The sequence below is a fragment of the Cydia strobilella genome, chromosome 17, assembly GCF_947568885.1.
Source record: "Cydia strobilella chromosome 17, ilCydStro3.1, whole genome shotgun sequence".
Taxonomy (NCBI): Eukaryota; Metazoa; Arthropoda; class Insecta; order Lepidoptera; family Tortricidae; genus Cydia; species Cydia strobilella.
In genome coordinates, this window is record NC_086057.1 from 12,445,964 (window position 1) to 12,473,515 (window position 27,552).

At 38.5% G+C, this 27,552-nt stretch overlaps 2 protein-coding genes across 3 annotated transcripts in view; one reads left to right on the forward strand and one right to left on the reverse strand.

Annotated features, from left to right (window-relative positions):
• LOC134748742 (neuroendocrine convertase 1-like) overlaps positions 1-8,650 on the reverse strand; it is a 66,399-nt gene extending 57,749 nt beyond the window's left edge. The window contains exon 1 of the mRNA XM_063683518.1: positions 8,240-8,650. Coding sequence (XP_063539588.1) covers positions 8,240-8,464 — 225 coding nt within the window. The 5' untranslated portion in view covers positions 8,465-8,650. The remainder of the gene's footprint in view (positions 1-8,239) is intronic.
• A 5,960-nt stretch (positions 8,651-14,610) lies between these two features.
• LOC134748722 (collagen and calcium-binding EGF domain-containing protein 1-like) lies at positions 14,611-24,718 on the forward strand. Of its 2 annotated transcripts, none has more exons than XM_063683495.1 (9): positions 14,611-14,769; positions 18,122-18,253; positions 20,277-20,425; positions 21,041-21,186; positions 21,736-21,895; positions 22,728-22,819; positions 23,392-23,561; positions 23,969-24,117; positions 24,497-24,718. In XM_063683495.1, exons 1-9 carry the CDS (start codon positions 14,651-14,653, stop codon positions 24,700-24,702), a joined length of 1,323 nt encoding a protein of 440 aa, XP_063539565.1. In that variant the 5' UTR covers positions 14,611-14,650; the 3' UTR covers positions 24,703-24,718. The 2 variants fall into 2 exon arrangements, with proteins under 2 accessions (XP_063539565.1, XP_063539566.1); XM_063683496.1 differs by having other exon boundaries at positions 21,742-21,895.
• The last annotated feature ends 2,834 nt before the right edge of the window (positions 24,719-27,552 follow it).

A 27,552-nucleotide genomic window follows, 5' to 3' on the forward strand; every position in this document is an offset into this window, starting at 1 on the left:
TCTATTCTATTCAAATTGCTGCAAAGTTAGCTTCGGCGGACTCTACTTGGACTCTACACACGAGCTGAGCCACACACAACCTAACTAAAAAAAAAAAAAACACGTGTCAGAACTGCACGCGTTTAAAATACGCCACATTTTCGAACGTTGTTTCTAATTTGTAACACGGCCGCTAAACATGTGACACCCATATGTTATTTAGAAAGATAATAAATCAGTTTCCTCAGCTGGGTATTTTTAGCACGACGTATAACCGTAGGAGCTCCGAAAACGTCGATATCTCTGTCACTCGCGTGTGGCGTCGCCCTTTGTTTTCAGTTATTACTGTCTTGCTCCGACGCTGAAACTGCTGAAATATTACTACTGTATTGTTATGGGTGCCTGGTAGCCGCGACGCCAAATCTACTGTTAGCGCCGCCCTGAAAAATAATTGGGTTGCCGTACTGCAGTGCTGAAAAGCAAGCAGAGCAGATGACGCTAGTTTTATACGAGTACCTGAGAACAGACGAAATCCAGTAATGACCATTCTACCCTTGCACGCCAGTTTCATGACCTACCGTTCCACGTAGTTTTCCGAAATTTCAGGAAAAGTTATTAAGAAAACTTATTTTGGAAACGGAAAATATCGATCCACATACAAAGTTTTCGAAACGTTTGAATATGGAATTTTATCAATCTTGGAAAGATCCGACGGCACACGCATAACAGCCGTAACAACCATTATACAGTATGTTTCTGACCATAGGGCTTTAAATTCAGCTGCTTTTATTAACGGACCAACCTAAAATCGCGTAATTTTTTTTTGCTCTTTCATAGAAAACGTCGACATCTGATCAGCCAAAATATATGAAAAAGCCAAGTTTTTTTTCGCGCTTTCGGGGTTGGTATATAATAAAAGTAGCTCAGTTTAGTGAGTAGAATCGAGCCCTGAATTTAAAGCATGGGCAGAAACACCCTGTATAACCAGCTCGAATTTAGAACTTTGTGTCCGAGGATGTGGTAAAAAAATACTGAGTGTATGCGTTGGGCCAGCATTAAAATAAAAATGCATATTTAACCCTTAACCTTTAATGCATGACATTTCTTTTTGCCTTAAATTAATATATGTCACATAATTGTTTACTGATTCCGAGAAAAATTAATTTGATTTTAATGAAGTCAAAGACGCCTAGTCTTACTAAGATGGCATATAATCGAGAAATTGGGACGGGTACCGCCGTGGCGAGGTGGCCTCATGGCGTTAGCCGCGATAGCTAGACGCCGGTTCGAATCTGGCCTTCACAACTAGAGGGCTTCGTCACTTTTTCTTTAATGTATGACATCAATTACAGTTTAAATTAAACAGTTTAATGAAGTTTATTCAGTTGTCATCGATTACCGTAATTACACATGAAATGTTTTGATTAATGTAACTCAAATTTAACAACGATATAATCCGTTAAAATACTTAATTACATTTAATTTAATAAACTTCATTTTAAATTATTGCAACAAGAAAAACAAGCGTGGCCCAAGACAAGTGTCAGAGACGATTAGACCACTCGTCCGGTCACTGGTCAAGTGGTCACTAAACATCTTGTCTAGTCTGTAGGATAATGACCATTCTAACTAGACCCCTAACTTAGTAAAAACTAAACGTCGTCAGAGGTCAGACAATACTGGTATGTGTAAGGGATAGGTGAACTACCCGGATGCCTGAAGTGGATTTCTGTCTCTTCAATTAACTTAATTTTTTATTGGATTTAGTTTTAACTCCGGTTAAAGTATGAAATAAAACTATGAAAACGGATTATATCGCGTATATTGAATTTATAATACATCCCGACGTTACGAACCCTTTACAGCGTTCGTGGTCAACGGGTGACTGAGGAAAAATTACAAAGTGCAAAAATACCCACATACTAAAATAATAAACAATCATAGACTATAAACTTTAAGGCTGGTTGTACATGCAAAATCGGTTCATAAGGCTAGTTATACACTACAATTTCATAGTTTTATTTCATGAGTAACTATCGCGGTAACCGAAGACAATATCCGGTTAAAGTAGTTTAAAAATAGTCTGTTCAATACGGAAAATTTAGACTTTTTTATTTTATTTCTAAAATACATTTACGCCTGAAATACGGAAGCCTAAAAAGATAGTAGAATGTATGATTTTTCATGACAGCTATAGATGCAAAGAGGCTGTCGGATTAATTCCTTTAAAGGTGGCATGCATGGCACCGACTTGGCATGTTTTGTACACAAAGTGTAATGTTTTCATAGTTCTTCAACTAGGTAAGTACCTGTATCAACTACATATTTAATTTCAGTATCTCAGGTCACGCCACATCAAAAGCGTGTGTCGTGTCCAAACCACTCCCGTTGGTTGACGGTTCACATTCAAACTGATTTGAGTGTTGCGGTAGTCATTTACAGTATTTGAAATGTGGCATCATAAGTATAATTTCAACATAATTTTGCATAAAAATCAGGAAATAACAAAGTACAGTTCTTTGAATCTGGTTTTTCTGTTTTCTAGTATAAAGCCTATGCAAATGTGACGCGCAAGGTAAAGTGAAACAAATGATTCAAATTGACTAGCGATCGTTTGTCACTATTACCCGAACTACGTCAAGCGATGTGTAAGGATGGTATTCCATGCACTCTAATCTCTTGGTCCAATGTGTCTTTGCGTCTCACATTTTGCTTAACAAGAGAGTGGGACGTAATGCAAATTGGACAAATAAATTAGATAAGTGGAATACCATCCTAAGTAACTTGTGGCTTATGATTATGAACTGGTTTTGACACGACCTTAAAGATCGTTTAAGCTGCGAAATGCCCAACACAGGCAAATTTTGCTTACCGGGCAGCACTATCCCCTACTTATAGACACCTGTATATTTTACGAAAATAAATAATTTTTAATTTTTTTAATTTTTAATTTAAATGAATGAAAGTCGTGCGTGAGATGTGCGCCAATCACCAAGACGACTCGTTAGGCTAGGTTCACACGGCGTTAATTTTTCCCGTATACCGTATACGGGATTTTATCGAATACCGTAGTGACAGCAAAATTTGTATGGCAACGTCAAAATCGTTCGCACGACACAAAATCCCGTATCTGGGGGCACGGCAGTGCCCCCGCTAAGACGAGCAAAGCAAAGCGCAAGGGCACTACCTACCTTTCCTCGAAGCGCTTCGTCGTTTTTTTGAACCCTCATAACTTGGGTTTGGATTATACCAAATAAACAAAATTCTCGCAATATGATGTTATTAGTGAACTTATTAAGCATAAAATTTTCAATTACAGGTACATAGCTCTTATACTTTAGATTTTATTCATATCTAAAAAACCCCGATTTCGTCACTCACTCACTGATGATCATCAATAACAACCTTTAGGGTAAGGTAGCTGAAATTTGGTATGTATGTATTTTGTATATAAGCAACAGAAAAATTCGAAAACTTGAAATTTTTTGCCCCTAAGGGGGTGAAAAGGGGGTGGAATTTTGTATGGGGAATTAATAACCGCTGAACCGATTTAGTTGAAATTTGGCATGTAGATAATTTTTGTTATGGGAAAGGATATAAAATAGTTTTCAACCCCAAAATCACCCCTTCAGGGGGTGGAGAAGAGCGTTAGGGGGAAAAATGGGGTTGAAGTGTGTATGGGGAATCAGTATAAAGCGGATTGTGTAAAAGAGGTCTCCAGATACGTATTTCAGAATTTTTAATAGTAAATTAATTACCTCCAACCCTTTAAATTAGGGGATGGAAGATTGTCATATAAATAAACAACTTACAAAAAGAAGTGAAATCCCACCACAAACATTTTTTTGTAAAATGTTGCCAAGACAACACAATAAGGCTCACACTGTCAAAAAGTTAGCAGATCTCTTGTAGAGCCAAGTTTTTAACTCTACAAGCCCCTAACTTCACAAACTCTACACCTTCGTCAAATTATGTGGCTTGGCCGTTTCGTTACTAATACAAGAACTTTCGTATAATAAAAAATAATGAACTGTGAATCAATTTTTCACCTTACGTCCATGTGACGGTAGCGAAATGGCCAAGCCAAATAATTTGACTAAGGTGTAGAGTTTGTGAAGTTAGTGCTTGTAGTTAGAAGCTTGGCTCTACGAGAGATCTGATAACTTTTTGACAGTGCGACCCTTATGGTTTCGTCTTGGCAACATTTTAAATGAAAATGTTTTTGGTGGGATACGGTACACGGTGAAAATTAACGCCGTGTGAACCTACCCTTACGGTCGTATCAAAACCAGTTCATAACCTTAACAAATTATTAAATCTGAATCAGGTTACTTTTACCAATGATTAGATTTCTGTTTTGTTTTGCCTTTGCACATGCCTTTGCTACCAGGTAAGCATAAACAGCAAAGTTTTAGGATAGTTAGAAGTACATAGACACACACGAGGCTCGCATGGCCGTGCGGACGTTGTTTATGAAAGTAAAACTTTAATCAATCGATATTGGGATAGTTTTAAACTCTACGAAACTTCTAACCTCCTGATCAAATTGGGTATAATATAGTGTACAGATGTAGTGCATTTTCCATCGCATTTTCTCGGAAACGTTCGTATTTGTCATGCTACTTCACTCAATGGAAAATAATTATGCATTAAATCTGTACATATGTTGTAAGGTTTTTGCCGGACATTTGTTTCTATTTGTTGTTTGTTGCCTTTGAATTATTAGATAACAGTAGGTATTATAGCTAACTTTATAAAACGATTGCCTTAGCAGTGTCAGTTACATATTCACTAGCGTGTGCGTAACTTACTTTACAGTACATATGGTGCTACTTTACCGCACTAGTGCGATAATAAGCTCATTACGCAACTATGTCGAAAATTTAAAGGGCCATATGTACTGTAAAACGTTGTACGATACATGTGCGAATACGCGCAACTCGTGTCGACTTAAAAAACCCCCACGTCATAAGTTTCCTAGATTTTATTACTACGAGTTCATAAAATTAATTAAGCGTCCAATAAGTAGAGCCCTGTTATCAGTTAGTGGCGATATGCCGCAATATACTGTCTCTTATCAGTGATGGCCACTCGAGATACCAACGGCGTCATCGCTTTGATTTTCCACATGCAAATACAGAAATGTTTTTCGAAAACCGAAAAAAATATTAAAATGCTGTATGTAACTTTCCGTTGGGTTACGAAAATTCCATACGTTTTCGTATGTCATGGAAAGATTTTGTAGGAGATACGATGAAATCGCGCTTATATTGCACAAAATACGGAACTATCTATTCACCAGATTTTTCCACTACTACTACTTTACTGGCTCAGTGACCCAAAAAGGATCTTGGCCTAGAGGCTCTCTGGTGTTAGAACACCAGAGAGCGCCACTCTACCCTATTCTGCGCCACTTCACACCTGTTGGGTATCCCGAGGGCGGACAGGTCTTTTAGGGCTGCGTCACTCCAGCGGTATCTGGGACGTCCAGACGGACGTTTTCCGCCCTTGTGCCCCACATACGCTCTTCTCACAGCATGATCCTCTCCCATCATCTCTAGGTGACCAAGCCAGCGTAGTCGTGTCGCTTTGATCTCGTCAATTATATTCACAAGATTTTTGGAAAAAAAATAGACAGCCAAAAATAAAAACATTTACGAGATTCACAGATAAAATGTAGCAAAAAATTCTTATTTAATAACAAAGTTTTGAATTATATTACCTGAAGTTTTTATTAGGTGAAGTACAATTTTCAATTAATTTCCCTTTTCCTAAAATCTAATTTGTGATGCTATCAGAAAACTGGCAAAACTGGCCTATATTAATTTAAAGCCTTTCGTAATTGAGAGATTAAACGTTCTTTTATAAGTATTTTGATTTGAAGCTTTGGAGGTAATTGGTTACAACGTAATGTTTACTCGGCTGACGAGAGAAGGTCCGCTGGATGTATGTATGTGCAATGAGTTATTATTACTATAGAGACGACATACCAAACAATTAAAATACCCACATACAATAGTAGTTTATGCAACTGATACATAATTAGGCTTTAAAACACACTTGTTTTAAGGCCTCTCATTATGTATCAGTTGCATAAACTACTATGTATATATAATTTATAGATACTATTTATTTAGGTACTAAACCATTACATTGAAATTTAAAGGTGCCCTAGATTGATATGTAATAATATAAGTTATCTAATAAGATTTAAAACTACAAATAAACTTAAAAGTAAGGCTTTATAAATAAAAAACGTCCCCCAAGTCACTGCCAATGGGCAGTGTGCCCAGAAGACTGGCCGCATTGCCACGTTGAATGGCAATGCTTATCCTTTGGGCAAAATACTGGCCAGCCCTCTGGTCACCTGTGGCGTCTATAAGGCGCGACGCTATACTATTGTATGTGGGTATTTTTGCACTTTGTAATTTTTCCTCAGTCACCCGTTGACCACGAACGCTGTAAAGAGTTCGAAACGTCGGGATGTATTATAAATTAAATATACGCGATATAATCCGTTTTCATAGTTTTATTTCACGATAAAATGTATTTAAATATGGATATATGATTTTTTTTATTTGTATTAATTATTTTTATGATTTTGACCCATGTTCTTTCACTGATATGCGTTAAAATTGTTAAATAACAAACGAAACCGTCAACGCCATCTATACGACAGTAGGCCAAAGCTAGTAGCGCCCTCTGATCGAGAATCAATTTTTTTTTTTTTTCGAGGCACGTTTTTTCCTTAGACTGTATCCATCTATTACGGAGTTATATCTATCTTTGGTAGTACTGAAAACCATGAAAAACTATAATAGTACAGTCAGCTGCAGAAATATCACCCCCTCGGCAAGCTTTTGATTCATAGCGTAACAATATTCATTTGGGAAGGTTTGTCTCTAACATATTTTATAAGTTTCGTCTTCTTTGTGGCACTATTTAAGTAGGTACCTACACTTACACATATAGATGTGTAAGTGTAGGTGTAAGGTGCATGATTGTAGTCTTAAATTTTAATTAAAACTACAACTTTGTTTACCATCTGATCTAATTAACACCGCAATTCTTGATAAATAAAGTTAATTGTTAAATATTTCATGAAGGATATAGAGTTGGTACCTGAAATTAATGTATTGTATTGATATTTAATTGTCTCTTTTACACAATCACAAGGGTAATATTACTGAAAAAGTTGGGAACTACTGAAATAGGAAATCGATTTTTTAAATGAAATTACGTTCATAAAAGCTAGAGTTTCGAGATAATAAGTGCTAGTCACTAATAAAAGCATGTCGGGCCATGCTCAGTGTATGGTTCCGTATTTCGTAGTTATTACTTAGGTAGAGTTACCCGTCCATCAGAATATGCTACCTATACGGCGGCTTACTAGGAAGTACTATTTTGTTCATAACAAGCAAAATGGAGTAGGTACCTACCTTTGCAGCGCTTTAGTATATATGTGTTGTTTGACGGCTGGTCTGGCCTAGTGGGTAGTGACCCTGCCTGTGAAGCTGATGGTCCTGGGTTCGAATCCCGGTTAGGCATTTATTTGTGTGATGAGCACAGATATTTGTTCCTGAGTCTGTGTTTTCAGTGTATTTAAGTATTTATATATCAAATATAAGCACAAGCCTCCTTGGGCTTACCATGGGACTTAGTCAATCTGTATAAGAATGTCCTATAATAATTATTTATTTATTTTACTAAGAAGGGGAGACTGCGATAATTGAAAAACGGCTTAACTGATCATGTTCGATATAGTTGCCATCAAACACCAATTCAACGATACCGCACATTATAGGGTAGAAGCGTAAATAAATCATCTCCACTTTGTGTGTCGTGTCGTGTAGGAGAGGTACCTTACTTTTTTTCTAGTTTTTATTTTTACTTACCTATATCCATGCCAAATTATGGATTTCTAGCACTAACGATCACGGACCAAAGCCTTGAACGGACAGACGGACATGGCGAAATATTATTTACACCTACTTGTACCTATCCTCGTGCCCTTTTAAATGTATTTTGACTGTTTTGACAATATATACTTGTTCCTTGTCTATAAAAATCCGATACTATGCTGCAAAGATAGTAAAGTTGACGATTTACGAAATATAAACTGAACCGATCTTGTTGAAACTTGTTCGAGAGATCGGCTCACTTTACAAGTTTACATTTCGCCAACCTTACCTAGGATATGGAGCTCCAGAACAGTGAAACCCTCGAGATATTATACAGACGAATTTCCATAAGAACTTACCGGCCCTCCATACACGTATCCCAACTCCAACGCGATCAGCTGCGCCACCTCCTCATCACCATCCACCTCCACTGTCCACTCATTCATCACATCAGCTTGCTTCATGCCATCATGCACTCCGTAATACCCATGATCTCCTGGTCGCACAGACTCATAATCAAAGGGATTGTATGAAAATATGATATTTACAAGACTGGCCAATAATAAAGTTTGGAATAGTAACATTTTTTTTATTTGGAACTTTTTAAATGTTTTTTTTTAGTTGTTTTCGAGTTGGCGTCCAGTAAAATACTGCCGCGACTGAACTGCGTAAACTGTTTTCCGGCCGATTCAGTAGGTATTGTCCGGCGTTGTCCTTTGACGCATGGTTTTCAGTGCGCAAACGTCCTGTGTGTCTATTCTCTGCTTAGGTACGTATTGAGATTGAATCGAATAGGTAGTAGATTGTTAACCAATGGATGAAAGGCACCCATTCCTGTCGAGGTAGTATAGTATAGTTTGGCGCTCGAACGCAGTGAGACTGAGAGCGTCAATAGTCCTAGAGTGAATGGTAGTCACCCGAGTTAAACAGATTGTTTAAATAAAAATTTGTCGCTAAATGCGAACCCGAAGTGAATTAGCATGGCTATTAGTTTTGAATACAGTTTAAGGGCTGTAGAACGGTGTATTAACATAATTATCAATATCGTTTGATAAAACGACATTTTAGTGGCAAAACTTTTGTGATAATGAAAATAAGTCCCGGGAAACTGTCTATCTTATTATTGTCTAGCCCTTATAAGTTATAACTAAGAACAGCTGTAAAAAGTAATGAAATAAATGCATTTGTATTTGTATTGTGTGTTGATTTTTTGAGGCGGCTCGTATTTTAAAAGGCATTGACCATTGAATGTGGTTTTTTGTGATCCATTGATTCCCTACGTGTAAAGAAAAGTACCGACATTAAATACGGATAACTTGTTAAACCTATAGGAACCGCGCTCTATAGTCTATATACATTTAACATTAAGTACTTATTTATTCCATGGGGTCCCAGCGCGCACAAGTTGTTTGCAGAAATCGCGAAGCGTCTGGTTGACGTAACTGGTGACCGAAGAGCTGGTGACTTCCTCGCACAACGTATCAGCATTGCGATACAGCGAGGAAATGCCGCCAGCATCCTTGGTACAATGCCTCAAGGGCCTATTTTAGATTTAAGCTAGTTATTAATTTCGTTTATATCTTGTATACCTACAGATAAAAATATAATTAGTACTTAACAGTCATTTGCGTAAGTGCCGCACTCTTATGGCCGCTGTTAAATCCATCATATTATTGATGTTAAAAGCTAATGATGGCTTACAATAATTTTCCTCTAAGAATTGGAAACCAACCTTGGCTGGCCAATTATTACGTATGCGTGTATAACAGCCGTCATACAACTTACTCAATTTTCAGCCGTATTCTCTCGAAAATTCCAAATTCAAACTAGTTTATTATGGTGGAGCAGAACTTATCCATGTCACAACACAAGTAGTCAACAAGCAAAGTTGAATTGCGTTAGGCGCTTAGCACTCGACACAAATAAATAATACAGTTTGTTCGGAAAGAGAAGAGCCGTGGAATGTTCTGGGCCCCATCATAGACATAGTATATACAATAAGTAGTTATAGACGCGCCACCGAGCGACCGGGGGTAAGAGAAAGAATATTCATATGATATTTGGGCAGCATAGGATTTTTTCTCTTTCACTCTTATACATTTTGGTATTTCGCCATCGCCTCCTACCTATGCTGCCACCCGGTCGGTGATAAGGACAAAGCATGGCACTATTTTCTCTTTCCTCTTATAGGAATCGCAATAAGACTATCTTTCTCTATTAAAGAGTGTCAGGCCCTTGGGCCCCATACATTCCGCGACTCTTTCTCTTTCCGAACAGACTCTAGTAGGCACTACCGTACAGAAATGGCACTTCCTACAAAGGGACTAGTCATGTTGTCCCTTTCTAATGTATAGCACTATCCCTTTCGGTTATTTAGAGTTGTCAAAATTCAAGTAATTATCTGTGGTTGTGCACGCAAAGGAACGTCAAATTTTGCCAACCCTAATAACCGCTTAGTTTTATGACAATTAATTATTTTTCAATTTTCTTCACCTACACCCAGAAAGTTTTGGCAAGCCGGAGTTCTTGTGAGCTACTTAAAACGATTTGAACTATGCATTTTTCAAATAAAAACTGAATGAGACAAAATGAGGTTTTTTAACACACTGTGAGCGAGTCATCCTTAAGAGTCCCCGGCAAGCTCGGTTCTCCATACAAACGTAGTTACGCTCTTATTTTAAAACGACTAGCTAGATTGCTCTGAAACTTTGTACTTACAATAGGATAAGGTATATCTAGGTCTGTAATTAGTTCATGTAGCTTCAGATACCATAGTAAAAGAAATACAGCGAATTTAAGTTTTTCATACAAAACTTGTTTTTGCTCTATTTCCTTTGTTTTATATAGTAGAGCTATATAAACTAATTACAGACCTAATGATATACCTTATTTCATTGTATGTGCAAAGTTTCATTACAATCCAACACGTCGTTTTAAAATGAGAACGAAACTCCGTTTGTATGGGAAGGTGAAATTCGGCCGAACATGCCGGAGACGAACGCATACAATTTTCAAATTGCCAGCCTGTAAAAGGTCCGAATAAGCGTGATAAATACCTAACCGTAAATTTTAAACTTTGTATGCAACCGAAGCGCTGTAAACCGTGTATATTTTTAGTGTTTTATTTATGAAATGTTTCGAGTGTGTCAGTAGATCATCGGCTCGGCCGTGAGCATCGATCTAACATCAATAAACAATATTATCAGTCGGGTGTTTGTGAATATGAGAGTTTTGGGATACTTTAGTGTTTTTATGTTTGAATCTACCATGTAAAAAAATTATATGTCCTATGAATTAAAAATTACTATAGACCCTAAGAGAGAGTAGTGCTTTTAGCGTTTCGTAGTGGTTGACATATTCTAACAAGTACCTACATATTAGGACTCTACTCTAACTTTGCAACGGTTTGAACAGAACAAAGTAAGGGAGAGTCATTATAATGACATGGCCAATGGCCATAATTTGTCATTTCAAATGCCCAGCTTGGTCCGACTAGGTGAGAGTGAGGCATGACAAGATAAACATAATATTTACAGCTATTACTTACATCCATGCGGTTCGATCGTCAGATTTTTAAAATTATAAATTCTTAACAAAGTAACTTAAACGTAATGAGAAAATTGTAAATGGCGACTATTTTGAGTACAAAACAACATCCTCCACAGCTCCTCCATTTATCTCAGACGGCTAGCATGATAGCTTTTCGGTACTTAGTTTTCTAAGTACATAGTTAGTTAGTTTGGAACTAAATTTGGTTTAGCATATAGAAATCGGTAGCGCGCGGCACAGCTCAGCCATACTTTCAAGCTCACCGCCACCGTGGTCAAATCTACCATGATCATACCATGATAAATTAAATTAGTTACTATCGATATGCTAGCGCAATTATCGCCTGATTTTAAGGTACCTAATCATCCCAATATTTTGTCCAAATCCAAACACCCAATTTTAGTAATAAAGATTATTGGTAGATGGCTCGGTGAAATTGGATTGGTGAAGATGAGGCACTATTGAGCCGAGAATTTAGATTTCATATGTCCCATGAATTTAATAAAAGTGTGGTTACCCTATGTCCCTGAAATACCCTCCTGCAAACTATGTGCCCGGGGCTATTCCTGGCCAGCCGCGCAGCGCCGCCCAAACTTTAACCAGGCAGCAAACATCAACTCAACTATTGGTTATTTGTACATTGAGCAGCAAAATTTTACGCTTTATGAGTCGTGCCTCGTGCCTTTTACAAACGATAGTCGTCGTCGTTTGTCGGATGTTTTGATAATATTCATTATAATTATTCCTTTATTTATTTATCTTCTTAAGTTAGGCATTTTACAATTATGGATAAGTATAAGGTTAAAATATAAAAACACGTAATAGTACATTATGATACAAGTGTGCTAAGTTGGTCATCACACACGAGGCGATATTGTGCGCGCGAGCTGTAAGCGAGCGCGCAATAAGAAAGCCGATGTGTGTAATGACCAATGCACACGCGTTTCATACGACGTTTTTCAACACACTTGCGAGAAAAAAAAGAAAATCATATTAATCAAATTTTAATAGTTAAAACAGTTAGTATTGTGTGTTGCATCTGTCATACTGCCGGCCGCCCCTCGCCCCGGCCGCGGGCGGCGCGGCGGGCGGCCGCGGGCCGCGCACCGCGCAGCCGGTCGGGCGCGCCCGTGCCCGCCAGTCTGACCAATTAAAGAAGGCTTCCTTTCCATGCATATTATTGGCAATCAGCAACCTTCTTAACTCAGTCGGATAATATAATGAAAGAGCACGAGTGGAATAATACACTGAAAGAGCACGCGTGTTTAATATCTAGAATTATGAGCCAAAAATCAGTGGAATAAAAAGGTTGTTTTGAGCAAGTGTGTTGAAAAAAACATTACAAAACACATTGTAAAAAACCTAACCTAGGGTGCCGCCAGCAGCGGGGCAGGGCCCAAGCTGCCGGTGGTCAGGGCCGCAGAGACAGGAACCGCCGGACTATCCGCGCCGTGTCCAAGATCACCGCCTTCTGCATCTGACCCTTGATCCAACAATTAGGTATGTATGTTAATAAGTCTTATATTAGATACATACGACTAGCTACATGAAACTTGGTATAATTTAAGTCTGCATGGTACTCTCTGGTTCCTACTATAAGCAGTTTTCGTTGCTAAAAATTGATATTCAAAGTAGAGCGTGTAGAAGATTTGTATGTAAAGAAATATAATGTTACTTGTATGTTTATGTAAAATTTCACGATATTTCAGAATGTCGTTATAAAATCCGAGCGTAACTTCGATTGTATGACGGCAGCTAGGTTAGTGTGACTCTTAAAAAGTAATAACAAATGCAATTGCACTTACAGTTTGATCACAGTTGATCTGATCAGCAAATCAATTGCGTCCGCTAAGTGAATACGAATGAATGGGTTACTGTGCGATGAATGAATGAATGAAAGCTAAGAACTGGTTTTATTGCGTGCGCACGCGCTGGCTCTGGCATGGCATTCAAACTTTAAATATATTATCTTGATTTGATATTTCTCTGAGCACCTTACGCGCACTTTTATATTAATGCGAGCTAAATACAATATAAAATAAATTAAGATAATTCAATAAGTTCTTGCCGTTCGCTCCTGTAGAAGATAAGACTATTTTTCAACACACTTGCTCAAAACGACGTTTTTATTCCACCGATTTTTGGCTCATAATCCTGTGCAGTAAACACGCGTGCTTTATTATTCCACTCGTGCTTTTTCATTATATTATCCGACTGAGTTAAGAAGGTGAACAATTGCTAATAATATGCATGGAAACGGAGCCTTCTTAATTAGTTCGAGTAATTATTTTTTTTTAACCAACTATTTGGTTTCAAATGTTAGTTCAAAGAGGTTTTATCTCACCAAACATATTTTTTTATAGATTAAATTATCTCGTAAATTACATTTATGAATAAACATAATTAACATTTTATCGATTTGATCTCCATCTATCGGTTAGAAATACGAAAATATTAGCTTTTTTACTTTTTTTTAATTGGCTGTTTGTCGATTTCGTTCGCGCCTTTGCCTTGCGTGCGCTTTGGAATCGTGCGAAAAAAAAATAACGCGCCAGCCATTTTCCGTATTTGTCATAAAATTGGAATAGTTTTGCATGTTTTTAGTTTATATTTTGACGAAAATGTCATTTTCAAGCATTGAAAATGAAGAACACATAAAATTGACGCTGCCAGTAATACTAATAGCATTTAAAAGCATTTTGAAAATTGTACTTTTACTGTTTAGACAAAAAAAAACTAATTTATAAAAAGTTTTGTTTTTTCCTTGCAAGTTTGTTGAAAAATCTCTTAGCAAACGCGTGTGCACTGGTCATTACCCACATCGGCTTTCTTATTGCGCGCTCGCTTACAGCTCGCGCGCATAATATTGCCTCGTGTGTACCAACTTAGCACACTTGTATCATAATGTATTATTAAAGCCATCTTCTTTTGTTCAAAAATGCGTACGTAGGTATAATTTATATACTCATAAGACTATCCAATATGCAGCGTGCTAAACTCAAAACAGTCAAAACTCGTTCAAAGATTTGTAGCGCCCTATATCAAAATTTAGGACAGTTAGCGAGTGTGAATTTTATATAGCATTTTATTGCACTAGGAGCACAATAAACTTAACACTTTTATTACGACTAGGCCCGCATGACGCAACGGGAGTGCATTTTAATTTGACCAATTACGCCTACAAAGTTTGAACATCAGTGCATCGGCGCGCAACAGTCGCGATGCGCGTGCTCAGCTCGGCGGCTTGCTTCGTGCTCCTGATGTGTCATACGACCCTGGTATATTGTCACCAAGAGGGGTACTACGCTGAGGAAGGTTATCCTGATGACATTTTGGACGTGTGAGTGTTTGTGATCTCAGTGTTTTTGGTATAAGTGATCGTTGAAAAAGATTACAAATTATTTTGACTAATAGAACATTTTGACTGTAAGTAACAATTACTAACTTAATATTGCAGTGTATTTTCAAAAGCTTACGCTTATCTATCAAACGGTTGTTTAGTAGATCTTTACCAGCGAGGAATCTTTACATAATATAACTATTTTATAAACAATTTATAATCACAATAGTCTGTGCGGAAAGAGAAGAGTTATAGAATGTATAGGTTTCACGACTTCTCTTTCCGCACAAACTCTAGCGTTGCGTATCCAGGATTTTGGTTTGTGAGTGCCTTGCCCCCTATCCTAAATCCACCGGTACTTTACTTACATATAAGTATATTTATTAAACAGGCGATTTTTTTACAACAATATTGTCAGATACTGCCCAAAAACTTTAATAGAAAACCTGATGCCAGTCGATAAGCAACTTTTGAGCATTTCCATGTACTCTTTCTGATAAATCTATTACTTCAAGGTCTTCTAACAATAGTCGTCTTTGCTTTTTGACCCAATGCAAAAGTCATGTTCCTAACATACATTTCTGGTGGTTACACAGACTTCTACATTTGGATACAAACAAGAAACTAAGAAAATCGCAACAACTAACTTTCAACCAAAACACAGCTCCAAAACCGAACTGCAAAGGGTTCAACGACTGCCAGCGAATAAGTACAATGCACCATGAGCCCTGTTTCATACTAATTTATTACTTACCATAGGTGAACCATATGTCTTTGCAATAAGGCTTAAAAACTGACAGTTAACAATGTGGTGTGGTACTTACCTACTCGTGCGCTGGTATAAATAGTGCAATAAGCTCCCTTTGAAGCTTTCTTGGAAACTATCCGCGGGAGATATTTCATCTTACGTCTACTGTCTGAGAAGCTATGTGACAATAAAGTTCCTATGTAAACTTACAAGAAACATACTTTGAAACTGTAGTTAGGAACTGGAGTATGTACTACATATAGATACTAACATGTAAATTAAGTAGATTAAGCTAATAACTAACAGGTAATATTGTCTGTATTAATAAATTCATTCATTCATTAATTATCATAGCCTGCGAACGATTGCAATAACTTACCTGCAAGTGTGTTGTTGATCCTACTAAAAACCCTGTATCTTACCCTAGGCAAAGGGACCCTTTCCTTTTCATGGCTGTGTTTAAAGAAAATATTCAATTGAACAACAACAGAACAACACCCATTGCACATTTTTAAGTCATTAAAAGCTAAATGATTGCCTGTTGTTGAATAACTACGAGTACTGATGGTAAATGAATGATGAGCCACACCGTGCGGTAAACCACACTTCCTGGTTTGTAACACTGAGTACTGTCATAATATGCTGTCACATAAAAGCGGTATTTATTAGAAGCCTACTCTCAGAGACTTTGGTCAAATTGCGCGCACTGCTTGCCCTTACAGTTGGTCAAAGACGCCTAGTATTACTAAGATGGCATATAGTCGAGAAGTTAGGACGGGATCTCTCTTATAGTCGGTGTAAGTTAAAAAGTCAATTTTGACATTTAAACCAAGTTAAACGGTAGGTCTTAGCTTCGTAAATATAAGGGTCAATTCATAACTGTCTAAATTTACTTGTTAACTTACAAGAACTGTAACAAGAGTTTAATAAATTATAGAGCCGCACGCGCAGTAATTGTTGATTTTGGGTCATCGCTGTAAAAGCTCGTTGTATGCATGTCCTTAATCGGTGACGTCACAGTCGATTAGATAAGTCGACAAAGCGAGACGATGTTTTACAGTGTGCCATCTCACATTTACTGCTGTTTGGTGTTTTGATAACGATGTTAGGAAAATTTTGCCATAAAAGTGCTTCTAGTACCTAAATTTGATTATTTTTAGACCAAAACACAAGTTCAAGCATTCAATAAATAGTGACTGCCGAAGTGATATACTTAACACAACATACACAACCCCAAACATAAAATGTATTGAATTTGAATATCAAGCTATTATAACAGTGTTTGGATGAATATATCTAGTATTTTTCTAGAACTAAAGACCTTTTTAACAAATGTATGAAATGTGTGCGGGTTCATACATTTGTTACTAAACGTAAGTAGCAACTTGCACTTAACAAAACACCAGTCTTTCACATTCAGCAATGTGCTATAAAATATAGGTTATACCGGGTGTTTCCTGTAACAGGAGCAATAAATTAAACTGGAGGCTGTATGCCTCAAACTGACCAACATTTGTTCAGCAACTTTTTAAAATTATGAAATTTTTAGATTATACCTTTTTCATACTAATTAAATATTATTTTTAATGTACGCTACCATCTGTGTGTTTGACGTTAGTTTGACGTTGCTTGTCACCCTTTAAACATAACAAATTTTGCACGTTGCGTCTTAGAATAAACTTTAAAGTGTAATGAAAATCAAAATACAAGTTATTTTTAAAAGTTGCTGAACAAATGTTGGTCAGTTTAAGGAGTACAGCCTACAGCTTAATTTATTGCTCCTGTTACAGGAAACACCCGGTATACAGATATAACTTTGCTGGTATTAAAATTATATCGCATTACATTACTAATAATACGTTACTTGTTTGGTTCACCGAGGACCCAAGGTACCTAAGACACAGACTACGATTAAACAGGGGATAGTGTAGGTCTAAAAATATCCCGGTTTCCCGGACCAGGGTAATCATCAGACTCGAAGGCGTGGGGACTGACTTCCACGCACGGAAGGCATCTATCAACTTACAACAAAGGAACACACGCAGGCCAATTGGAACGTGCACCTGACTTCAAGACGAATTTTGAATCATATTAGAATCTGTATATATCAGTTAGCTTGTTATTCGAACCCAGGACCATCGGCTTCATAAGCACAGTCACTATCGACTAGACCAGACCGGTTGTCATTGCGTGTATAATTTAACTTTTTCAAAAGAGCGAATACTCATAATAGACATGTTGAAGACGCTTTAGCGCTAATTTATTAAATGATTAAAATAAAAGGTTTAGGGTTCCGTAATAGCAGTTTGTGTTCCGAGGAATAAAGTGTGGGAGGGTCACCGTAAACATCAAATTAATATAAGAATGTTAATGATGAATATGACGTATTTATGCTGTGTATCTACTGCCACACTGAGTGCCAAGTAGGTGCAGAGTTAAGGGGCCCACAGACTATCAGTCCACCGGACGATATCGGCCTGTCAGTTGTTCGGAGCTGTCAAATTTTTGTTCTAACTGACAGGCCGATATCGTCCGGCGGACTGATAGTCAGTGGGCCCCTTTAGCTTAGACGGATTCTTGTAATAAATATGTCAATATTTTCAGCGAGGAGAGCGCCACCGCGTGCCCGACGGAGCGCGTGCTGCGCGCGCGTGAGACGTGTCGCACCGACGGCGGCGCCGAGATGGAGTGCATCAGGCTGCACTGCTGCGACACTCACCGACACGTCGCCGGACGGTAAACCCTCGATATTATGACATATGTACATACACCACCGCGTGCTGCGCGTGCGTGCGGGACATGTCGCCCCGACGGCGGCGCCGAGATTAAGTGCATCAGGCTGCACTGCTGCTACGCTGCAATGCTGCTACATACACCGACACGTCGCCGGACGGTAAATTACCTTAAATATTAAAGTAATTTAAGTCCAGAACCACGCTTCAAAGTTGGAGCTTTATGAAACTAAGCATAGGTATGGCGCTGTAGGTGGGTCATTCTCTGAGAATATTTCTGCGGGTGCGTCTAATTGTCTTTTCATCCATTTTGTATGGATCGCGGCAATTAGACCGCACACATATTTTTGAGAATGATCCAGTAGGCCGAGCACATGATTGGCGCGATAGTATCTCGCCGCGAGATAGACTACCCGTCTTTTACTAACTGTATGAATTAACGGGGGACGGGTAGTCTATGTCGCGGCGAGATACTCTCGTGTCAATCATGTGCTAGCCCGGCAGGTATGTTTAAATTGTTCAAAGTGAATGCAATTTTTTTTTCAATCCAAGTTGCTTCGCTGGATGCAGACGCTGGCATCCTAAATTTGACCATAACACGGTACTTGCAAGGGACATCTTCTAGACAGGTCTCAAGTACGACACATATATAGTACAGTAATTTTCAAGAAAGCTAGGGGAGGATCATTCAAGAAGTCTTTTGAATGACTGATTTAATGTTGACATATGTAGGTAGTTGGAGACCCGTGAAGAAAGACCGGAGGGCTTAGATATAAATAATTAATTAGTCATCAACCAATGACAATGCCACAAACAGCTGCCAACTAATTACCTCAACAGCTGATTGCTATGCATTCCGCAGCGGAACATTGCTATGCACGTCTTACCAGATCGTCTTTGTTTGCTGCACTTCCAGCGTTAGAACAGTGCGCTAATTCGCGTTTTCATTACCTGCTAAGTCTACTGTTAGCATGTGATACCTACTTGCATTTATACAATACATATAAAACTTTTGAATAAACGCAACCAATTTTTTTGGGTACAAACTATCAAAAAATAAAAAGGATAGTTTAGTAGCATCTTATCTACTAGATACTTATGGTTCGTTTTCTTCCTAGTCTGGCCTAGTGGGTAGTGACCCTGCCTATGAAGCCGATCGTCTGGGTTCGAATCCCGCTAATGGCATTTATTTGTATGGTGAGCACAGATATTTGTTCCTGAGTCATGGGCGTTTTCTATGTATTTATTTAATATTATACACGGTGTTTCCTGTAACATGAGCAATAAATTAAACTGGAGGCTGTGCGCCTCAAACTGACCAACATTTGTTCAGCAACTTTTTAAAATTATGAAATTTTTAGATTATACCTTTTTCATACTAATTAAATATTATTTTCAATGTACGCTGCCATCTGTGTGTTTGGCGTTGCTTGTCACCCTTTAAACATAACAAATTTTGCAATACATTGCGTCTTAGAATAAACTTTAAAGTGTAATAAAAATCAAAACACAAGTTACCTATTTTTAAAAGTTGCTGAACTAATGTTGGTCAGTTTGAGGAGTACAGCCTACAGCTTAATTTATTTCTCCTGTTACAGGAAACACCCGGTATAATATATCGTTGTACGAGTAGCCAGCCACAACACAAGCATTCTTGAGTTCACTGTGGGAAATAGTCAATTTTAATCCACCATATCTTAATCTGACGCGCTCGAGTATTTCAAGGTTTCGATTTATTTTTACAATTCTGACGGGCTTTCCTTGACTCCCTGCTCGGTGTCAAAGACGCATACTTGGTGGAGGTACTCAACAGGATGCAAGGTGTCCCCCATACCTTAATCTGACGCACAAGTTACTCTAAAAATCCAAAAATCCCCTCTTGGGCTCCCCGACCATAAGGCCCGTTCATATACTTAATTCCGAGCGAAGATGTGTGCACCAACGAACATCGTGGTGTCCGTAAGGCCCGTCTTTACAAAGCAATGTACATGTATAAGTCAATGACGTGATATCGTGTACTGTTTCAGATGCATCCCCAACAACGTGGAGCCCTGCAGTCTGAACTTGTGTGAACAAGCGTGCGAGGAACGCGGAGAGAGACTGTGGTGCTCCTGTCACGCAGGATATCGGTTCCACGCAGAAAATTATCGTCGTAGGACGCAGCCATACTGTGTTGGTAAGTGACATAGACTTTTGAGTGAGCGGACCAAGCTAACTCTACAGCTGTATAGTATTTGCAGGGATTGTATAGGGAAGTGACACCATTAACGTTAAATTCCTTTGAAAATGTGACGTTTATCAACGTGACACTACCACACATTTCAAAGTGGGACAATACCTATACTCAGATAGCCTCAGGAGCTCTACTTGCACATTGTATACCTAGGTACATTTTCAATTGATCTTGCAACCCTTTTTCTAGCCAGCAATACCACTCCACTGGCTACTCTGATCTCTACTACTGTTTGGTGCAAACTAACTTAAGGTGTCATTACTCTCAATAGTCTCAATATCTACACTCAAAATTGTATAGAGTTAAACCAAGACAAGTCTGCAACAATTTTGACAGCACACGCAGTGCAAGTGTTATTTATACGTCATAATTTCATAGAAGTTTGACGTTTTAAATAACACTTGCACTACGTGTGCTATCACTGCTATCTAAATCGTTGCAGACTTTTCTTGGTCTAACTCTATTAGGTACCTTTTTTCAGAGCTAGTTCTTAATGCAATTGCGGACACTAATTGTCGGGCTCGGGCATTAAACTAACAAAATACTTATTACTTCCAGACATAGACGAATGCGCTCATAACAAAGGCGGGTGCGAGGACCGCTGCGTGAACGACCCAGGCGGGTTTCACTGCGAGTGCCCGTCCCCACAAACCCTGGCTAGCGATGGTAGGAGCTGCGCGCGCCCCATTGTGATGCCTGTGCCGGTAACTATTTAATGTAACCGTAGCATAATGTAATAGGAATATTAGGAATAAATAAAATCGGGCCTAAAATTAAGCCTTTGTGGTACGCTAATAGTAAGATTAACTTTATGTATAATCTTTTAAAATAACTTTAAAGTATTTTACACTTAATATAAGAATGAAAAATCACACTTGGATCCATTAATAGATATACGAGTGTATCATGTCATGGGCATCATGGCGCAGACAGTCAAACTCTTATGACAGAATACAAAAAATACTTGCCGATTTTTATGATCTGTCTAATCTAAGGCTGAAGGAACGAAATTGTGTTATGGCTCCTCTGCACGATGGCTCAGCGTAGGCCAGTCCAAGGGACGCATTTATGCGTTAGAGGGAGCAAGTGATATTGCTATGTCATTCCACCGCACAAATGCGTCCCTTAGACTGGCCTACGCTGGGCCATCGTGTAGAGGAGCTATTAGCCTGCGGTCGGCAGTGGTATGCCATGCCATAGGTACCTAGATAATATAAAATCAAACAGTGACCTAAGTACTAGAGCATTATTAGTTGCAGGAACCGCTGCCCCTTATTCGTGCGTCGTCTCGGTGCTACGCACCATGCGACTCCGTGTCCTGGCTGTCGCGGAAAGTCCGTTCCCTCACCGACCAGCTACACTCAACCCAGGCCGCCTTGAAGAAGTTAATGGACCATCCAATTTTTAAAGAAGGTAAAACATCATCTAATGTAGATATTTCCTTACCTTATTGGCTCAGTGACCCAAAAAGGATCTTGGCCTCTGACAAAAAGATTGGCACTTTGTCCTATTCTGCGCCACTTCACACCAGTTGGATACTTCGAAGGGGGACAAAGGTCTTTTAGGGCTTCGTCAGTCCAACAGTACCTACAACGCCCGGACGGACGTTTTCCACGCGGCCCCACATACTTATGATTTTCTCACTGCTCGATCCTCTCCCATCTTCTCCAGGTGACCGAGCCAGCAGAGTAGTGTGGTTTTTATCTCACCAATTATACCTAATTGGGGACCGCAACCAGCTTCTCTAGCTCCCTATTAACTACCGTAAAATGGGGTGAGTAGGGTTCGCGGGGAGAGTTGGGTTATGAATGGGGAAAGAAGATTTGAAAGGGGGGTGAGATGGGTTTTTAATGCTACTCCTACAAAAATAATGTATTCCAATTTAAAATGGAGCTATAGTAATGGTATTCATAATAAAAAAAATCGATCCAACAATCTTCCAAAATCACCTTTGTATGAAAACCCATCTCACTCCAATTACGAGGGACTACGGGGTAAGATGGTTTTTCCTGTTTATCGTCAAAGTTATGAAATGGAAGTTCCATTTCATAACTTTGATGATAGTTCCATTATGGAACTACCGAAAATAAAATAAAAAGTAAAATACATACACCATTCAGTTTGCATATGTTAAACTAAAATGTTTTCGAGGTTTGAATGTCAGTTTTGCTCCTACTCACCCCATTTTACGGTACTTAGTTTCCTTACCAAAAAGGGCCTTGCTAAATAAAACTTTACATTTCAGATGCTGACCAATTTTCTGACTACGCATACAGGATGCTTGATGCTACTGCGCCGTTAGAGGGAGGTTACTGTCGATGCGAGAGAGGACCTAGAGTAAGTACTAAGTCAAATTAAATGTATGTAGATATAATTTATATGGAACTAAAAAAAATTTACAAATACTTATTGCGCGCACTAAGTACAGCAATTCAGACCCAGGTACAAAAGTGACGTCAGCGACGTACAAGTTGCATCATTTGTAGGTAATAATGACGTAACAGACGTCATAATGACGTATAAATGCTACCTGGGGAGTAACCCTTACTCATAATAAGCATCAATAAACGTCATTTCCCCCCTCTTTCAGTTAAATGTGTTTCATCCAAATATAGGCAAAATAGTTTTCTAATTCGAGCCAGTCGTAAATAAAAGAGACCTAGATATTGACATATTCAATTGTTCCATTCCTTCTGCGAGGCGTAAATTGGCGACAAGCTGTTTTAATTGAAAATACTGACAGGTGGTATGCTGGGTATGCATTAATAGCTTATTGAGTCTTGTAGTGCGTTTAACGTTAAGTTGCTAATTACTATCATTCCACCGATCCGATATGTAGAGTCAATATTGTCTTCTAAAACTTGTCATGGCCGGTTGGTGGAGGGATCAAAATGACACTTTTCTTGCAGGGTCCACCCGGTGCTCCAGGCGTCGAGGGTCCTAAAGGCGACGCCGGCGCCAGAGGGCCCAGGGGCGCCCGTGGACCTAAGGGGTCCATGGACTTGATGCTCCTCCTGCTGGCCGATATCAGACATGACATCAACAACTTGGAGGCTAGAGTGTATAAGGAGGGAGAACAGTAAGTACTAGCGGACCAAGTTTTGGTCATACTTAAAAAAAAACAGTAGTTATCACCAGACCAAGTTGAACTCTAACAATATTTTGATGGTAACTACTGGGAAAAAATCGCACATTTTACCACTGGTAACTACTGAAAAAAACCAGTACCTAGTTACCACCAACTCGGTTTGGTCGTAACAACTGGTAATAAATACATATTTCCCAGTAGTTACCACTGGTAACAACTTGGTGGTAACTAGTGGGAATAACCCTGCTGGTCTTATATAATCTACGTCCAGCAGTGGACATTAGAAATCAATTGTGGCGTACTGTCCTAGCTCCCTTAAAAATGACACAATAATATTCCTATAAATGTTAAATCCCTCTTTGACAAATCAAAATCTTGACTGAAACTCTTACTTCCAGTCCAGAGCGGTTTGACCTGCAAAAGGCGTGGCGCCGGCAGCGGAAGCAAGAGAGGCTGGACAAGGAGCGTAGAACCGATCAGGAGTTAGAAGCCTACACCATCCCACCGGTAGTGACTACGAAGGGACCGGTGGAAATTTCGCCAAATGGTTAGTTACCTACGTAAAAGTTCTTAACACTAGTTCTTCTAAAATCATTCGCAGTACATATCTCTCGCAACGACATTATACGTGACTCGTGAGTGCAATCTTTCTTACAATCTGGAGGTTGCCTCTATTAGCTAAGAGGTTTTCTAACTGAATCCCCTAAAATTATAGCTATAAGTATGTGCACACATATTGGTTTGCATTTTGTTTTGATGCGGGCTGAGTCTCTTGAAAGGATCTCCTTTCATAGTTGATCTAACAGCTACTTTCAAGGGAATCCTTGAAGAGACTGAAATTGCATGGTGACGTCATGGCCTACACGGAACGTCCAATTTGAATGTGAGGTCCTTGAGCGCACCAATAGTGTATTTTATGTCCACAGGATTAAACGGCGAAATCACTCACGACTCGGACTCAGAGAGCACCACAGACTGGTCAATGGTGAAAGGAGAAACGGACCCCTCAGACCTTAGCATGAAATTTCTAGATATGGACGAGAAGCTCCTGGAGTTCCACCTGCTGGCTAACTCCACGCACCCTGAAGACGACGAGGATTTGGACACCGATTATGAGTACAGTTTTTACTAGGATTACATATTTAAAAATAAAACATCTTTTATTTCATACTGATTTAAACTATTTTCACGATTTTCACTTATAATTGAAAACTAACACGGGACTTGATTCGCAAAACCCGCGCGCCAAGAAGATGTTGATACAATTCCTCGCCAGTCTGCCTGTGACCACGGACGTAACGTCACGTTCGAAACGTCAGGCCATAAATAAACGTAAGTTTGTACGCGATTATGTCCCGTGTTAGTTTTAAAATTATCTTTTATTTTATCAGTGTTCGACAGATTTTCTCAAACATGCGCTGAAATATTGGCATTATCTTTCTTATATTAGGATTGGATGCATCACGTTTCTGGCTAGTCAAACTGAAAAGAGTTTCATACATCACAGTCCTCTCGTCTTTGTCTTAGCTAGTATCAGAACATTCAGAACAGTACATTCGGCCAGCTTGTCTTACTGGTCTAAGCAATAAAGGACAGACAGACGGTGGTTGAGGCCGCCCACTCCCCCAGACGGACAGTCATTAGTATTCGCGTTGTAATCCTTCGCTCAAACTTTCAAATACATTTTCAATTATTAAATGAATAATACTCCACTGGAAAATTTACTTTGTACCAACAATAATAAGGTGTAGTTTAGTTCGCCACAGAAGATCTACTGGGCAACCAGAAGACAAAACTCATTGGTCTTGGCATTGTAATCCTTCATTAAGGTGGTTCGACTAGGTTACCCAAAGCTTAAACCCCGCTAGATGGCGTCACTTTCGCAAATTTTCAGGTTTTATTTTTTTGCCGAATAGTGTTGGTATCTGTATACTTAAAAGTATGTTTAGCGCACTCTTTACATAAATATTGAACTATTATAATAAACATTGAATACTTCATTAGTGCAAAAAACACTTTTAAAGTCGACAGAGTGTTTCTGTCATGCTATTTCCTACTATTACTCACACATGCAAACAGTGTTTCCGTGATGCTTGTAGTAGACAATTTCATGCATTGTAAGTATGCTGCAATGGCGTTGCGGTATGTTCGTGGAAATACGTGCAAGAGGATTCGGGTTCGAGACTGGTACGTCAGGGGTACTTTTTTTGTCCTTTTTGTGTTATCTTATGTTTCTTATACCTTTTATTCTTCGAATTCTTGTCCGATTCCGATATAACCGAAATATATTTCAGTGATATCGGAAACGGCTCTAACGATTTCGATGAAATTTGCTGTAAGGGGTTCGATCTAGCTAGGTCTTATCTCTGGGAAAACGAGCATTTTTGAGTTTTTACTAATGTTTTCTTTTTCTCCCAGATATTCAGTATTATTAATAAATTAGTTTATAACGTTTTATAAAAATATGTGACGTTTTGAACTAAAAGGTACCACATTGTCGGTTGTCGATTAGGTTGATTTCATTTTGAAGCTTTATGGAAATATGACAACAATAAGTAGGTTTGGTTGAAAACGCCACATATATTGAAAACCTGACTTTCAGAAATGAAAACCTTTTTGGGTTCTTCCGACTCAGAAAGGATGGAGAATACTGACGATTCTTAGTAGCACTAGCCCAAGGAAGTCCAGGTTTGTAAGTGTCAGGTATCAGTTTTTTTTTAAAGCGCTAAATATAGTTCTACAAGTAAAGCAATCCCTTACTGCCCAGCCTCTATAGTATTTTTCAAACTGGAAGGGTACCATGATAGATTTCATCTCCATACAATTTATAACCTAATAATGCCAAATGTTGCAAAATTATATTGAATTGAGATCTATCATCGTACCCTTGCAGTTTGAAATAGTTATTTACGATACAAGTGCGGAAAATACAAAATTCGAAACGAGTGGCGACAGATTAAAACACGACCGCAGAGAGTTTTAAATCGACACGAGTTGCGAATTACCTATTCGCACGTGTCTCGTACAACGTTTTACAGTACATATGGCCCTTTAAACTTTCGACATATGCATGAAAAGTGCTCTTTACGCACTAGGGCGAGAAAGTTGCACCATATGTACTGTAAAATACTTTTTAGTACATATGGTGCTACATATACGTTACCGCCCTAGTGCGGTAATTAGTACAATACGTGCATATGTCGAAAATGTAAAGGGCCATAATTATGTACTGTAAAACGTTGTACAATACACGTGCGAAAAGGTAATTCGCAACTCGTGTCGATTAAAACACTTCCTTCGGTCGTGTTTCAATTTATCGCTACTCGTTGCCAATTTCCTACTTTTCGCACTTGTATCGTAATGTACTAATAATAAAGTAGTAATTGTAAAATAAAATTAAAACTTTTTTATATTTTTTTTTTGGATTCAAGTAGGTACAGTGAGTAACAACATTGCATGGCCTTCTAATTATAACTATTATAGAAAACGGAATATTTATCATGTTTATTTATATTATTTATTTCTCGATATTTTGGCCGGTCTTGCAAGACCAGTCGTTGTGGAGATCCTTGGGGAGGCTTATGTCCAGCAGTGGATGTCTAGTTGGTGTAGATGGATTCACACAACAAATGAAAAACCATTTTTTCATATTTGTTATCCGTAGTTGTCCCTGTACCTGAAAGAAAAATAATATCATGATAGCACAAAATCTCTAATGTTATAGGAAGAAAGATGATGCAACAATATGGATTCTAATAAAGTTATCATTTACTTACCTAGTAATAATTGTGTTTTTCATTCATAGACAAAATTCCATAATTTTCATCCCCAGGAAATGTTTTATTTTACTTTATTGCAGTGAGGATGTCCTGATTTTTTCTGGCTAATGAAGGAAAACATTTTATTTCCAAGAATGCCTCTTCATTTTGCACAATACCTAAAAAAACCTAGAGTTAGTGACACATTGACTATTCGGCAACCA